General features: G+C 39.5%; 3 protein-coding genes across 3 annotated transcripts; 2 read left to right on the top strand and 1 right to left on the bottom strand.

Moving 5' to 3' along the window:
- Nucleotides 1-377: 377 nt before the first annotated feature.
- Nucleotides 378-925, top strand: LOC308129486 (caveolin-2-like; the record flags this gene model as incomplete). The annotated part of the gene is made up of 2 exons (XM_080495430.1): nt 378-562; nt 772-925. 2 exons carry the CDS (start codon nt 378-380, stop codon nt 923-925), a joined length of 339 nt encoding a protein of 112 aa, XP_080351556.1.
- Nucleotides 926-4757: 3832 nt separating this feature from the next.
- Nucleotides 4758-7774, top strand: cav3 (caveolin 3). Its single transcript, XM_080494916.1, has 2 exons — nt 4758-4999; nt 6503-7774. Exons 1-2 carry the CDS (start codon nt 4883-4885, stop codon nt 6842-6844), a joined length of 459 nt encoding a protein of 152 aa, XP_080351042.1. The 5' UTR covers nt 4758-4882; the 3' UTR covers nt 6845-7774.
- Nucleotides 7775-9242: 1468 nt separating this feature from the next.
- On the bottom strand, nt 9243-15042 carry oxtra (oxytocin receptor a; the record flags this gene model as incomplete). The annotated part of the gene is made up of 2 exons (XM_080494904.1): nt 9243-9665; nt 14115-15042. The coding sequence occupies 2 exons, from the start codon at nt 15040-15042 to the stop codon at nt 9412-9414; spliced, it is 1182 nt and encodes a 393-aa protein (XP_080351030.1). The 3' UTR covers nt 9243-9411.
- Between the last annotated feature and the right edge of the window lie 1882 nt (nt 15043-16924).

Here is a 16924-nt window from a genome sequence, read left to right as displayed (position 1 = left end):
TAGTGCTACGGGTCATTATAAGTGTTTGTACCCGACACTGAGGATTTCTAAAATGCACAACCCATGGCAGTTGTGAGGTTGGACCTGCCTTGTGGTACCACAATTGACAGCACAACACATTATATGTGACCTGTATTCAGGTTAAGCTAGACTTTGTTAATGATGTTAGTTAGGCAAAAGGTGGGGTCAGGGACTTTTGCTTTTTACTGTAATGGAAAAACTGTGTCAAGAGATCAGAGAATGCATGATGTCATTGAATGAGCTCCGTGTGTGTGTGTGTGTGTGTGTGTGTGTGTGTGTGTGTGTGTGTGTGTGTGTGTGTGTGTGTGTGTGTGTGTGTGTGTGTGTGTGTGTGTGTGTGTGTGTGTGTGTAGGTGATGTTTGAGGATGTGATTGCAGAACCCCCCTCGGTGCGGAGCTTTGATAAAGTGTGGCTGTGGAGTCACGCCCTGTTTGAGGTGTCCAGACTGTGGTGCTACCGCCTCATCTCCCTCCTACTGGCTGTGCCCGTCTCACTGGCAGCAGGGCTCCTCTTTGCTCTGCTCAGCTGCCTTCACATATGGTAGGACTGATGCTTTTAGAAGAGGTTGACTTATAGATAAAGATGAACTGCTTCATAAATAATCATTTGGTAAAAGCGATTACGACATTTTCACTAGAATGGCTTTTCATTTTACTATTTTAGCCTAGAAGACAGCATAGTTGGAGAGAGTTGTATTCACTATGAACCATTCAGTCTCATGTTTTATCCTCTACCTTGTGGCTTTCCAGGTTGATCATGCCCTTTGTGCAGCTCCTTCTCATCAACATGCACTGGGTCCAGACTGTGTGGGCCAACATATTGAACATTCTTATCAGTCCCTTCTTTGCCAGTGTTGGAAAGTGCTGCAGTCATATCAACATCTATTTTTCTGGCAAAAGATGAAAACAGATCGTAGAAGACACCTTACATCTAAATGTTTGAACAAAGTGGAAGTTTTAGAGAAACAGTGGTTACAGACTGAAAATTAATCTCTGGTGAGAAATTATCACCTATATTATGAATGTCTGCAATTATTTTGTAAGTTTGCTGTTGTGTTTTGCATGCTGAAATCTTTGTCTACAGTAGTTGATCACTTTGTCATGATGCATGAAACAAATAAATAAACAACTTAAATCTGGCTCTCGCATTTGTAATATGTCACTTTCTGAAACATGCTTAATCAACATATTAAAGTGGATTAAAACACTTTGCAACCATAGTTTACAAAATATCATATACAAAAAGAATTCTTATCATTGTTGTTATTGATGTTAACATTGCACTATATGCTGGATTAGAAAAAAGCAAAAAACAAAAAGAGTCTCTGGCAATGAAGGGAGCAGAACTGCCAAGACAGGATTATTTTAAAAAGTAGCATTATCAAGTGAAACTGGATAGATAATAGGAAATAAATGCCAGAGCCTTGGCTTCAAGTCCATCTCATCAAAATCGCCGATATTATTTCAGTCTCCAATCCTCAAAATAGATGATGAGATCAGCCGAGGACCAACATGTTTTGGCGGTAAAGGAAATAACGTTCATTCTCAAAAGAAAACAAATTAAACAAATTAAACACAAAATGTCACGTTAAAAATCTAAAACTAACTTGAAGTGGGTGTCATGTGGTGGTTTCGTCTCATGATGGTGTTGTTGTTTTTGGAATATGAGGCTTGATTAAACTTTTTGTATTTATGGGAGTTTCTCTGTGGAGATATAAAAAGCTAAATACCTATGGACTGAAATAAGCAGCAACACAAACAAATATTTTCACAGACAAGGCAGATTAAACATTTTTTTAATCTGAATGTGTTTATGATTACACTTTGTAACTGTAAACAAGCACAGATGTTGCTACTTTTCTGTGAGCTATTATCAAATTTGCTTTTACTCAGAACAGCTTATAGCATTTTTAAAGTAGGAATTCCTTCTCTGGTACATTTGAAAGTAAACGATAGTTCTTGTTGCGAATCATAGAATTTGTGAAAGGCTAGAAATAATTTTGACAAAATCTGAGCATCGAGACTACTGACAGGTAGAGTGAATAAACATGAATATCCATTTAACGTGGTACTTCGTCAGGATAGTGTGATATATTATGCAGCAACGGAATATCTTCTCTTCAAATCTGATGTGCTTGAAGTAGAACAAAATTGCAATGACAGGGGTTTGAGCAAGTTTCACAGATCAGTGAACAACATGATCAGAGGGTGTTTCTGATTTGCAGTGGTCAGTACCTATCAAAACGAAGGAAAAGCAGCGAACCATCGACATTGAGGGTGGCAAAGGCTAATTGAGGCACCCGGAGCGTGAAGGGCTCTGTGGGGTCCAAGAAGCGAGCTAATGTAGATCTAACTGCTGCATGTAACACCAGACAGAAGATTTACAAGTGTTCAGCAGAAAAATGTATTCACCATACTCAAGCACTATTGATTCAACCAACAGTTGCTAAAACTTAAAACATCTCATACTGAAGGTATTTTTTGTGGACCTTGTTTTATTTTTAGGGTGCACCATAAAGGGATCACCATCAACATTTGTGAAATAACCTGAGTTAGTGAGACTCCCCGTGCCCATTGGATTAGTTGTGATTCTAAATATAGCTCAGAGAGTACGGCGTGTCTATTTACATTAAATGGTGGGCAAGAGCTGTGCAGTCTCAGCTAACTGCACTGACACCCGTAGATACAGAGGTATGCCCACCACCAATCTCTACAGAGTTATTTTCGTCTGTCTACTTTCATGCCGAACTGGCCTCCGATTCTTCCACAGCCACCCCAAGAATACTCCTCTAATTGGCTTGGCTCTCATTCACATGCACTCTGATCTCATTCCACCTCGCCCTCCTCGTCTCTGTCTCTGTCGCTGGGGAACTGGGACAAGGAATGCCAATCCATGCCCTGGAGTCACACTTCCTGTATTTTTCTTACACTCAACAGATTGAGATAAACAGGAACAGAGATCTGTGCGCGCTATGCACCTCTGCTCCACTTTGTAGGGTCTATCGCTGCACCGCCCTCACTCCCACTGCTCTTCTTTGGCAGCCCTTCTTTAATGGGGTTTGTTAATGCAGCATGCTGATATGGGAATCTAAGACTGATAGCAACAACTGCACACCATAGGAAACACTGAAGCAGAGTTTTATTTTGGGAGACTATTGAAATTTCCCCCTTGCTAAATTCAGAAATATCCCGGAGGCCAGCTTTGTGAGGGCTGCGTCTATTGTTCACCATGTTGTAAAATTATTTTTTACATTATTCTCATGATGACCAGAAAGACAGCAAACAAATGGATTAGAATTGAATAACCAATTATGTCTTTTCCCCCCCTTTTGTTCCTTATCGGTTAGTGAAGAAATATTTTCTTTAATGTTCCCACTTCTACGCTGGAAAATCTTTTCTAACAAGGACCACAAAGTAAATCCATTGCAATACACAATCTAACCAGTTGTATTGCTAAATTCATAACTGTGTGTTACAATAGCAGGCCGTTGTCATTCCCATTTCTTTCCCTTGCACTCGGGTTGTTCTTTCCTTTAATGCCAATGTCAAAACACATCGAATGATGTGTCCAGCAATTCCACCACATTCCCATAGTCAGCTTTTTTATTGATGTTCCATCAGCCTGTGAGCAGTTAACTCACGATTGATCAAAAAACAATATTCATGGAACCATTGGTGAAGTAAGTTGTGACATTAGGGAGGTCATCAGGGAGAGAAGAGACACTATTGAAGATCAGTTATAATTCATCCAGCAGTACATGACTGTCCTTGCTTTATTGTCAGTTATTTTTTGCTGTTAACACGACGGCCATACAAATCATACTTCCAGTCTTTGTTTTTACTAAAGACGTAACCTTCACTCTCTTTTACTCTCATAAAACTAGGGCACATCTAATTTTTAACAGCAATGTATGTAACTTGTGCTTGAAACCACAAAGAGATTCTCTTTAAAAAAAGTAACTGTAAAAAAAAAAAGTTTTTGTCTCAATGTCATAGACTTTAACCTCCCTTACACTGAGCCAGATAAAGCACTTGTTGAAAATAGATAGTTGTAATATTTCACTCTCTATAAATTACATATTTAAAAAAGTGACGTCCATGAATAATTGGATCAAGGTTGACGGCACAACACCAAAACGTAATTCAAAATTGGAAGTACAAACTTGTTAAATCCCAACTTTCATACTTCCAACATTGAATTGAAAAATAGTACGAGATACTTCCATGCAATACAAAAAAAGAAAACAAAGTATGATTTTTTTGTTGTTGTTTATACAACATATAAGTCCTTGTATGTGCAGTATAGTGACAGTATTATAGAAAAAAGTGAGAGCAAAAGATAAAAAAACGTCTGCAACTTCTATAGTGTGTAAACATCTATTTGCTACAGTATATATTTTAAAATTTATACATCAAAGATCTATTTAAAGTAATTCTTAAAGAAAGTCTTGGGCCAAATAGGATTTCTCTCCCTGTTGGAGGAGGGTGTGTCAGTGCTCATGGCCTCACTCTACGGTGGAAGTTAGTGCCACCGTGCAAACTCAGCCCAGTCAGCCAACAACTCTGTGTGAAATGTGACACAGCCCTGGGTTCTCCTTTAAGGCATTCCTTTTCTGTCTGCATGCACGACATTGTGTGCAATGGGTGTACACTTTCCCGGGTGCCTATGTGCGTGCTGGGTGGGGGGGTCAGGCCTCCATTTTTACCAGGCCGCCTGCAGCAGCTGTCTCCTGGTATGTCACAGGGAGCGTCATAGCCTTGATACAGGGGTCAGAAGCAAACTCAGGCAGCTGTGTGCAGTTGGACTTGTGAAGGCTTGCCGTACTGTCCCCGGCCCATCCAGGACCTGCACAGTCAAACCATGGCGGATCAATACCAGTACAACGCCAGCGAGGAGAAGATTGTTAAGGACAGCCACACCAAAGAAATCGATCTAATCAACAGAGACCCCAAGCAGATCAATGAAGACGTGGTCAAGGTTTGTGCAGCATGGAGACAACCCCCTGTCACAGAAAAGTTGATAAAACTATGCTTTTTTTGCATGTATGGAAAAAATACATAAAGAAAATGTTGTTAATATAGACAGGAAAGCAGGTTATCATAGTGACAGAAGCATCCCTAAATAGATCACGAGCTATTCCCGTTGCTTGTGCTGCAGGCTACGTTTATTTTAGGAATTATGTAGAAGGGGTGAAAACTGATACACTGTTCCACCATCTTATATTTATGTTACTGTTTATCTTGTCATTGTTGCCATGTTATCACTATTACTTATTTATGATAAGAAGAAGATCAACGCATCATTGCAAGGATTTTTACAGTCTATTCTGTTTGAATAAATGTGGCCAATGCCAAAATGATCCTGAGTGGTGAATCGTGAAATATGAGTGGCGCATATGCTTAGTGTGTGCATGGCTCCAGCTGGGATGATTTACAGGACTGGTCATGTGAGTTTTTAGAAAATCATACACTCATAAAGATTAATGATTAAAAAAAATGTTGACTGCAATGTTACAATGGCGTGGTCTTGCAATAGAAATAAGTCATGGTGTAGCACTTAGCAGGCTGTGCATTTTATGTAATGTTTGATTTAGAGTGGGTCAGTAATAACTATTAAATCACTGTTCCAGAGTAGCTTAAGTCTGAAGAATCGTGCATGAAACCAGCTTTGAACTACAGTGATGCGATTATCTGTTTTATCTACACGCATGAATGTTTGTTTTTCAGTATTTCACTCTAATAATCTTGTAAGAGCAGAGATAAATCCTAACTATGCACAAATAATGACAACAGACAGTACACGTCCAGTCATCTATTCAGAAGATAATCTCAGCCTGCCATGGTCAATGGAAAAACATTTTTTCTTCCCATTCTCATCCCATCTATTGGCCCGGACATGAAGAAAATGTTTCAGGTGTGCAGTGCATCCAGCTGTCTTGATTACTGACAACTTAATTACCATTTCATAGCTGAGTCTCAGCTGAGAATACGATGACCAAATTTACCAATGATAAGGTGGAACAAAATGAAACAAACTAGACCATTGTACAGTTGTTCTCATGGATTAAACACCAGACACTATTTTAAATAGAATGAATGTTGAAGGAAAGCTTTAAAAAAAACTGGAGAGATGACTGCTGTGTTAAAAGCCACTCTATAACCTTGTTTTACAAAACTATGTGAAGGTGAAGAGAAAAGTTGTTACATTGAATACATTTTGCCCTAAAACTTTTTGACTTTCCATCTAGCCAACTTCTATACACACTTCTAGAATAGATTCCACACATGCACACGCTCATACATTCGTAGTCAACATACAGTCATTAATTAGCCACACAATGTCTTAGGAAGCCAGAATACCTGCAGAGAGCATGATGGTGCCACACCCTATGGGACTTTGAGAGCATACATTTTCCAATAAGCTACCAAACTTTCAGGAATATGTATTAACAAATGTTCTGTTTTTGTTATTTCCCATTAGGTGGAGTTTGAGGATGTCATTGCAGAGCCTGATGGTACACACAGCCTGGATGGGGTGTGGAAGCTTAGCTACACCACCTTCACTGTGTCTAAATACTGGTGCTACCGCATCCTGTCTGCTGTGTTCGGTATCCCTGTTGCTCTCCTCTGGGGTTTCCTGTTTGCTTGCATCTCCTTCTGCCACATCTGGGCTGTTGTACCTTGCATAAAGAGCTGTCTGATTGAGTCACAGTGCATCAGCCGCATCTACTCCCTCTGCATCCAGACCTTCTGCGATCCCTTCTTCGAGGCCCTCGGCAAAGTCTTCAGCAGTGTTCGTGTAGCACTGCGCAAAGAAGTCTAAAAACTCACATAGGAATGTTTATAGTATGATCACATGACGTTCAGTAGCTTTTTTTACACCAGAAGATTAGTACCAGTGCCTTGCTGACTCCTCGTCCTCCCTCGGAAACATGCTGTTCTCCACCCGCCCAACCTCACAGTCCGACATCTGAGTTCTGATGTGCCCACTGTGCCTTTTAGCACCAGAAGTTGTGTGACAGCTGCAGCAGGCAACACAGCTCAGTGACAGCTCTCACAGTCCTGGAGGGCCCTGTGCGCCACACCGAGGAAGACGAGGGTCACCTGCCATGAGGAAGATCTGACTGCTCTCAGTTATTTGTAACACAGCAAGCTCAGACAGTGGTTACTCTCATTAAATGTAAACAATCTCTGCAACACATCTGTGCCTGTGGATAATGCTGCCCACGTATGTTACATCTGCCCATCAATGTTGATGCTGTATGTAATTTTTTTTTTCTTCTAATGGTTGAATGTATTTTAATATTTCAGAGTATCTTATTGGAAAATCCCTCACAGAAACAAAAATGAAGTGTATTTTATCAGTTAGGTTTCTTGGTAGACTATTTAATAAATTAATATAAATTAATCTTACTTTTAATTTTTAAAGAACCTAACAAACTTTTGGAAAGACTATGGTTGTGCATGCTTGGAAATATGTTCTTGGGGGAAATCGGCTTTTTGTGTGATGAGTGGAATAACAATCATCTTTCTTTGCTTGTGGTATTTCAGTCAAGTGTGTGCTAATGAGTATAGTTCTAATAGCTGTCCGCGTGAGTTTAAATTGTTTTTGAAATCTGTTTTGTAACTTTTTTATGTTGTCTGGATTGAAAAGCATCGCACTTTTTCTAGTGTTGACTTCCTGCAGTATAAAAGAGCAAAATTAAATATTTGTTGGGAGAAAGACTTTCCAAAACAAAACACTGTCATGCAAGATGGTGTACAACTTTTTTTTTTTGCTGTTGTATGTCTTCACTGCACTCATGTCTGAGAACAATTAATGATGATCAACTGTCACCACACAACTTTCCTTGTTCAAAAACTAATTTGTGTGTTTTGTTTTGTCATTCAGACCTTTATCTATTAATCTCTTATGACACTCTTTCAAATGTGGAGGAGTGTTGGAGTTGATCTTGGGGATTATTAGGCAGATTCACCCAGGACCGGTCAACAGTCCACCATAGGACAAGCAGAGAACAAACACACACACTCACCTGGAAACACTTTGGAGTCTTCTCAGATGCTTTTAGAAAATGTGGAAGGAAAAAGGAGTATCTGGAGATAAAAACCTATGCATACATGAACATGCAAACACTGGACAGAAAGTGCTCTATGCCCTGAATTGAATTTGGGATATTTTCCCTGTGAGGCCAAGCACTGAAGCTTGCGTGCCCTCCTGTCATATTTGTTTCATTGCAGCTTCAGGAAATGGTTTGTTGGTTCAGTCACTTCACAATGAAGTGAGCATCAACAGGATGTGTTCTACAATAAAGCCTTGCAAATGATCTAAATTATCTGCCAAACACATGATAAATCAGAGGATGGACCCAGTCACTGAGCTCCTTAACTGTAATAAAAAAATCAACATGCAAACTCCACACAGAAAGACCAACCTGGACTCAAATTGAAGACATTCCTGCAATGAGACACCTGTGCCTATGTAATACTAGTGTGCAGCTTATTTGGCTCATGTTCTAACCTTTATTCCAGTTGGACAAAAATAACCCAGAAATAATCTCATGTTGGAAGAGGTTTCATCTCTTATCGCCTCCAAGGCTGGTGGTATCTCCCCATGTCTTCAACAAAATAAGAGACCTTGAGACTGTAGCTGAAAATTATTTTTGAAGTTTAAAATGGTGTCAAAAACTTTACAGGTCTCGGGATTTTTTCACTCTGCACTGGAGAGCAAAACAAGCTCTCATGAATATCACTGAGCTATGAATAATGAAGTCATGCATGCTTTTTGATTTTGCTGCTTTCAGTCTTTATTTGTTTTTGTTTTTTTCCTCCATTGAACCTTTGACCAGTGACAGATAACACCTCACATCTAACAAGATCTCAAGTAACAGTTTTACATAAATGCAATCAATTGCAATTGTAACAAAGTGAGCAACACATTACACAAGAAGAGTATTTTCATCATAACATAGACAAATAGTATTCAGAAGCTTTGCTGGTGACAGTAACTGGGTGAATTGTTGACAAGAAAAAACATTTCATTTCCATTTTGTGGTTTTCACAAATATACAGAAATAGATCAAACAAATATAAGGTCTAAAAATTAACTAAAAAAAAAGTGATAATTCATCCTGGCACATGACTTCCTCATAGGATTTAATGAACCATTTGTCATTTCCTAATAATAAACTTTACAATTTTCTTTTAAAAAGTCACAACTCTTTTTCACTTTAAACTTAAACGAAGAATTAAGACACTGGTTGTTTTTCTCACTCTGGACTTCAACAGAAAGCCTGCAGGGTCAGAGGTATTTGAGGGAGTCAAACTACAGAATATTTCATGGTGTGTCGTGAATCCCGGGAGAGCAGTTTGCGAACATGAAGGTGCCCGTGCTTATGTGGTGGACGTCTGTGTGATGCTCCTCTGACTGCTCGTGCTCTTAATAACGAAGGTTGAAGAGTTGCTCTTGTGACTGGAGTCAAAGTCGCGCTCGCAGCGGCACTGGGACGACTTGAGGTAGAGAGAGGAACAGCAAAGGAAGTTCTGCCTGAGATCATGGAAGAGATGCCCGGCGAAGCACATGTAGATCCAGGGGTTGCAGCAGCTGTTGAGGCTGGCCAGTAACATGGAGATAATGAAGGGCATGGCTGCGTTTGAAGTGAGAAAAAGGGAGACGTTACTGTTGGTGTTTAAAGGATGGTAGAAGCTTTAAAAGACAACAATAAAATGCATTTAAAACAAACAAACAAAAAAAACACACTGAAACAACCTACAATGGCCAGTTGCTCCACTTTTCACTGCACTTTTAATGAGCTGTTCATTCTGATTTTGGCCCTGAGGTGAAAGTTGTTCTTGAGTCTGTTTGTCCTAAGTCCTTCAAGATCTTATACCATCTGCCTGAGGGTATAATGGGAACAGGGGATCACCTTTCGAGTGTATTTATTTCTGCTGCTACTGGTTTCTTTTGTTTGAGCAGTATTGTGCGTGCAGTATGTGATGTGCAGAGTAACATATAGTACTGTAGTCATCAAACAGTCATGGCTCAAATTAGGATTATTACAGTAGACAGCTGTGCTGAGCATTGAGTGTTTACTGTACATTGCATGAAGAATGAGAGATATAGGGTTACCAACACACACACACACACACACACACACACACACACACACACACACACACACACACACACACACACACACACACATGCGTGTGTTTAAAAACCATTTGTTATAAGTGTAAAAGTCAGTGATGTAAATCAAATTCTCTGTGTTTCCTTATGCGAAAGAGTAGCTTACTGGTACTCAGTGGTCAGTTAGCTCAAATAAGGCTTTAAGGAACTTTGTTTTTTAGTATACATAGACATTTCTATCTTGAGAAAGCCTATTGTACCTCAAGTTTTACGATTCTATCTCAACAGACGTTTTTCACCACATGTTTGTGGCATTTTCCATCATCTCACCAAAGGACAGGTCGATTCAATGATGCAGCCCCAGTCCGCTGTAACAATAAATCATCATGCACAACAGCTTTTCTCTGCACATACGTTTTTCCTCTGCTATGAAGAAAAAGGTCCAACAGTGCTTTATAGCCTTGCTTGCGATGATGTTTTTGTCAAAATCATATTTTCTCCTTCAATAAAATCATAGTAAGTATTGATAGATCTAAAACGCATCAGACAAACAGGTTGACACTATCAATAACCTTCACTATGCCAGTGTCTTTTAGAGACCCCCGTGAAGAAAGATACTTTCAGAATACGTGTGACACAAGAATAATAAGAGAACACAAAATGAGTAATGTGGAGAGTTCTTGAAAGAAGACAGCATGTGTTCAAACTATTCTACAGGGTTACAGGGTTATTTTAGAAATATGATTTTGCAAACTGGCGGTGATAAAATGCTTGGAATCACAAGCAGTAGTGTGTTGGGTGATATTTACTCTGTCAACTCTGCCATTCAGCTGACATTTGCCAAATGAGGTCTGGATTTGTGTAACAGGTGTATTTACCGCTTCTCAATGATTGCTAATCATTCTCTCATGTTGTCTATACTATCCTAAAGTTATATCTAAGACATATTATGTTTGTGTTATGAAGAATAGCTCCACTTTTACAATGTTCAATGTTTTGAGAAACTGCTGCAATACAGTGCATTTTTTTTTTTAGGAATTTATCAAACTGGATGGTTGATGATTTTATATCCCAACAAGGTAAATAAGTCATATATCAGTATAGTTTTGCCTTAATTAATATTAGTGGTGGTCATGGGAAATTGGCTCAACAGTATTTTTAACCTGAAGCAAATATATGGATCTTGAATATTGTGCTTTGTATTTTACAGGTTCTTGGTTCATATCAATAACAGGAACAGAGTGGAAGTTGGGTACAGCAGGAAGATATTTTTTGTCCATTTTTGTCCATTCAATGTCTGAGTCAGGGTTTAATCTCCATGTGTTTTTGTCTTCCACATAATGAAATCTGTCTGTGTTTAATGTGAAATCACAGATGCCACTGATGTTCCTCCAACAAATCTAGGGGATGGGGCATTTTACAGTCTTCTGACATTTCCAGAACGCATTTTGATAAGCTTAATCAGGTACTAAAAATGGAAAACTTCCCCTCTGTGAAAGGTCCTGGCATCATCATGTGATCACAGGGGAAATGTGAATGGCTTGGGGAGAGGACTTGGAAGAGTCGGCCAATTTGTTTCTCTGTTAATTTGCACACTGCCTGATTTGATGAAGATATTACTTTGAAGGTTTTAAATTGCCCCTTTAAACTAACAGTGTGTGTAAAACACACTACTGGGTCTATCAAACGAATACTTGTGTTTCTTGGCAAGAGTTTGATTACCGCAATGTCATGCCTGCATTTCAAACGTAAAATTGCTCAGAGCAGCTGGATTATTATTAAACATAATAATGGTTGTAAATCAAAATGTGTACAATGGGAAGGTCCAGGTTCTGTTAGTATATTAAACTATTCACCGTTGGATATTGCATTTATTTCAAATGGCAAAAAACACCATTCTTGCCAATTTAAAGTCCCAACGTCTTTAGTTGTAATAAGCTTAGACTTTCAACTTGAACCGTACTTCTTATTTGCATGGAAATGCTTCAGTATGTCAAGTTTACATACATTTTAGATAACATCTACTTGAAAGTAGTATTCATCAATTTGTCTGAGATTGTTATCAAAAAATAATTAACATAATGAAGTAGGAATTGCTCACGAGGTATGATTATATCAACCCTTATATAAAATGTTTATCAAGTGTCATAATGATTAATTTGCTGAAATTTGCTGAATCATGATTTTGACTAAAAAATTATGAGACTCCAAAACCAACATCTGAAACCAGTCATTACAAGCAATCTCTTAAATGTGCTATATGGATAAAGACAAAGTGAAAGAATCCAAACTGATGTGGTTTGTATCGATGTGCTTATTGAAACACATATGTATCATATAGATCATTCCCATTGTGTCACACTTCTTATTCTAACAACTAATTTTTCTGAGAATGATTTCACACAGGCACAAACACGTTTCATGCACAAACAATGGCACATGTCATGGTCAGCAGGTTCTTTCTGAGACATCAGGCTCCACCCTGCAGTGATGTAGCCTCTGCAAACACAAACTGAATTAATCAGTTGTTTCTTCCTTCACAGGCTGAAGCTGTTTTGTTTTGCTTTATTTTCTAGCTGGTGGAAGGCTGAAAGTTGCAGCGACATTTGACATCAAAACAAGTTAGAAAATCATCAGAGCATCAAGCAATAAGTTCCATCTTCTGGTAACCCTTGCCCTGACAGCTATGTAAATAGTGGCTGAGAACAGTGCAGCCTGACAAAGATGACAAGTAGATAATCAGTCAGCTGGAACCATTCGCACAACCTCACAGAAGCTAAATAAAAGAAATGTGACATGAAAATCGACCGACCTTGTGCTTTTCAATAAACTTGGGCAGATACCTGTCAGTTTTTGGTTTTTGTGAGATAATATATTGCGAAGCAACGGGAAAATTGTCCCATTTTCTTGGGATCCTTTCTTCCTAATTATGAGGTGATGCAAGTCAACAAATCCAACGTGAATTCCCTTTTTACTTCAAAATAATATATGGACAGATTATAGCTTCTCAGGAGTAAACACATTCTATTTTTCCTCTGGAGCAGTATAATCTGTGCATGTCACTTTTTCCTACTCAAGTATTACAAAAGGCAAAAGACCAAGTGTTCAAAATGTAGATGTACAATGTGGCACCTTCAGTCTTCTGTCGTCATGTGGGTGTGGCCATGGCTCAGTAGTGTCATACAGAAAGAGAAGATTGCTGATGACTCCTCTGTTAAATGTCACAGCGCGTGCACCACGTGCACAAACAAGAGCCGTTTGGCGCGCAGTGGCGCACACTGATGTGATTAATGATTAGCCGTCAGGGTGTCGGCTGCAGGGACAACAGCCAACTAATACATCCTAAACATTAATGACACGGGCATTATTATTTCATATGTATTGACATGTTTTAAAATATATATAGGCCTATATTTTTTTTTCAAGGTTGAATAATTCATTGCAAAGAGAAACAACAGGGACATTTTTTTCAGAGAAAGAATTTTAACTATGAGGTTGACAAAAAAATCAAAGGGTATACACATGCTTACAAATAATTGACTAAATTGTTATTTAAAAAAAACAAACAAACATATTTGAACACAAACCGCACATCTTGACTCATTTATGCAAGTAAAATACCCAAAAGCTATTGATTACGAGAAAGAACTGATGGTTTACGGTCTGAAATGTATACATTTTTTCTTAATATTAAAGTCATTCTCATTCTGCACAAAGAGCAATGGCGCAAAAACACAGAGAGAGAGAGAGAGAGAGAGAGAGAGAGAGAGAGAGAGAGAGAGAGAGAGGGAGAGAGAGGGGGGGTAATTACGTCTTAAACAGGCAAGAGAACCCAGAAAATTAGTAATTGGATCATAGTGTTGATGGAAGTAGATAGCGTTTCTGTGAAATATTTCAAACGCTCAGAGACTGTCCTGTGCGCACCGGAGCGCACTCACAAACATTAAAGTTTAAAAATCCAACCTACCTTCACGGGGAGCAGCTGGATCCCACGCAGACCACATCTGCACGGAGAAGAACGGGGTCCAGCAGATAATGTAAGCCAAGACGATGACAAATGTCATTTTCACTGTGGTTATCTTCGCCTTGGAGATGAGTTTCACGCTGCTCACGCGGGCCAGTGTGTTGCCTTTGGAGGTTTTGGGTGTCAGGCTTATGCACTGCTCCCTTCTCGTTTTCAGCTTAAAGTTTTGCCATATTTTGAAGCTAATCAGCCCGTAACAGATGCTCAAAATAGCCACTGGAATGATATATATGGTGAGACTAATCCATGTGATGTACGCTTTGGCTCCCCACGGTTTCACGAAGTCTCCCCAGCAGTCATACACTCTTGAGCCGACCGAGCCAACTTCTCTGAGGGAAAAGATGAACATCTGCGGGATACTAAAGAGCAGACTCAGCACCCAGGAAAATATCACGTAGAAACGGTCTTTTCGCCTGTGCAGAGATCGGAGGGGCTGACAAATGGCCAGACACCTGTCTACGGACATCAAAACCAACATGTAAGTGGACGCAAACATCCCGACGATCTGCAGGTATTTCACCAACCTGCACAGTATATCTGGTCCGTAAAACCTAAACGTGATGTCCCAGATAAGTTGAGGCAGAACTTGAAAAATTGCCACCACTAAATCGGCAATGCTCAGGTGCTTCATGAAGTAGTACATGCGCGACTGGCTGTGTTTGGTGGTGTGGATGGCCAGCAGGACGCACAGGTTCCCCGCCAGCGCCAGAAGCAGCACCAGGGCGAGCACAGTCACCTCCACCTTGGCCACCTCTTCATTCCGCTTCAGGGGGTTGGTCCGATTCGAGCCAGCGGTCTCGTTGATGATGGACGAGTTTCTCCACGATTCGTTCAACTGCCAGATGTCACTTTCGTTCAAAATACTTTCCATTGCCGCAGTCTCGTCCTCTGCAGATGCGTCAGGGCAGTACAGTCATGCAACGACTGAAACAGTCACCTGAGGGGAGTCTTCTTAGTGTCCTCGCATGTGAAAGTCTCAAAACATCATTCTTGGCTATTGAAGGAAGGAATTTGTTTCTTGTCTTTAATCAGTCTCCCATGCTTTCTGAAATCCAAAGATGTCGAGGAGGGAGAGACAAATGCCTGTACTTTTTTTTTTTTTTTTTTTAGAGAAATACACAGTATAGTAAGAAAAAGAAAATAAAATCTGTGGGTGTCGATATGGATCAACAAAACTGCAAAAAGTTCCAAAATGTCAATACAGTTCGCCCCACTGTTGAAATGTAACTCCAAAAAATCAAAATAATGTAATCTAAAAAAAAAATGAGAACAAATAGTTACAGGGGGGAAAAAAATCTATATATAAAGAATCTCTTTCAAAATCAGATGAAACTTTAGGAGATTAAAAGAATCGACGATGGAAAAAAGGTTGCAAAAATTGAAAGGTGAAGCTCCACCATCCTCTGGTGAGACTGTGACTGGCCAGCGCCAGAGTGCGTAAGCCCCTGTTATAAGGGAGCCTTGTAGCAGTGAGAGTGAATCGTCTGATCACCACCACTAGATGTCTATGTGCGCCATTCGTCAGTCACACCATGCTGCTGCTGGGCGCCGCTCAACCCGGCTGCTCGCATCCTCCTCACAGCTGCAACCTCAAGAGCAGCTCTAAATCACAAATCACGTTTTATGACCCCAAACCTTCATCTGCAAGGATTCTTTTTATGGACAATTATGACTTATAGTAGATTCGCGCGCTACTTTGTACCGAAGGAAAGCATTTGGCTTCACATTGAAGCGTGCGAAATTAAATATAAAAAGTCTGCAAACTTTTTTTCAGATTCAATTGACCAATAGCCTACAGCGTTTATATTTAATTATAAGGAATAGTCCTTGGAAGAAAATACATGCATAGTTATTTCTGCATCTACAGTTAATTGACCTAATGAACCTTATTATATTATCAAAACAAATAGATTGTGTTGAGGGGTAAAAAAACAAACAAACAAAAAAAAACCCACAAAATTGCTAGTACATGTACGTGCTAGTACAACAACCTCCAGGGTATCTGTTATAAAGGAAGGATATGTTGGAGACAAAACAACTATTCAGTCCGTTGGCCTTTTCAAGCAGTCAGACCTGCTATCTGGATGAGGAGATTTTCATTGGCAGTGACCAGTGTGGACAGGGTATAAATATGAACAGATCAGAGGGACAGTTGAGGTTAAAAAGGTTATAGATGAAGCTCGAACCTTGGAAAGAGAAGAGAAAGACCTCAGGTGATATTCATGGATGTAGATCATATCAACATGAAGATGGTTGATTACTGTAGAGAAGGCAGGCGATAGGGGATAGGGTAAGATGGAAGCAGATGATTGTCAAAGACGAAGCAATGAAAAAATAATAAGAAGAAGCCACTATGAAAATCACTGTGTATTGAAACCTGTCAATATTTCTTCTTTCCGCCCCCCCCCCCCACTGTCATTGAGGGAACATGCTTGACATTGTCATTTCAAACATGGGAAAGTTTCATTGATCTTCCATGGAATTCGATGACACATTTGGCATAATTAATTTTTCATGTTGGATTTGCTTTAGCTACACAAGAAAAGGTGACTCACAGTACTGCAGGTGTTGTACTGGTGATAATCATGTTATTGTAAATAATAGCAAGTGACAGTGATTGCCTTTAGGCGCCTACAGATAAAAAGCTTTGCCTTTCACTTTGTGTCGTTGTATTATCTCTATGTTATTATCCATCAGCCACATTCCACTGATTCCTCTAATCACATATTACTTCTTCCTTCCCATGCTAAATA

This window comes from Blennius ocellaris (genome assembly GCF_963422515.1).
Source record: "Blennius ocellaris genome assembly, chromosome: 4".
Taxonomy (NCBI): Eukaryota; Metazoa; Chordata; class Actinopteri; order Blenniiformes; family Blenniidae; genus Blennius; species Blennius ocellaris.
This window is presented reverse-complemented; position numbering and strand designations above follow the sequence as displayed.

Bases quoted from the DNA above. Each gene is read 5' to 3' on its own strand.
- cav3 (XM_080494916.1), top strand. From the start codon at position 4,883: ATGGCGGATCAATACCAGTACAACGCCAGCGAGGAGAAGATTGTTAAG. The intron at 5,000-6,502 runs GTTTGTGCAGCA...ATTTCCCATTAG, and splicing joins TCAATGAAGACGTGGTCAAG to GTGGAGTTTGAGGATGTCAT.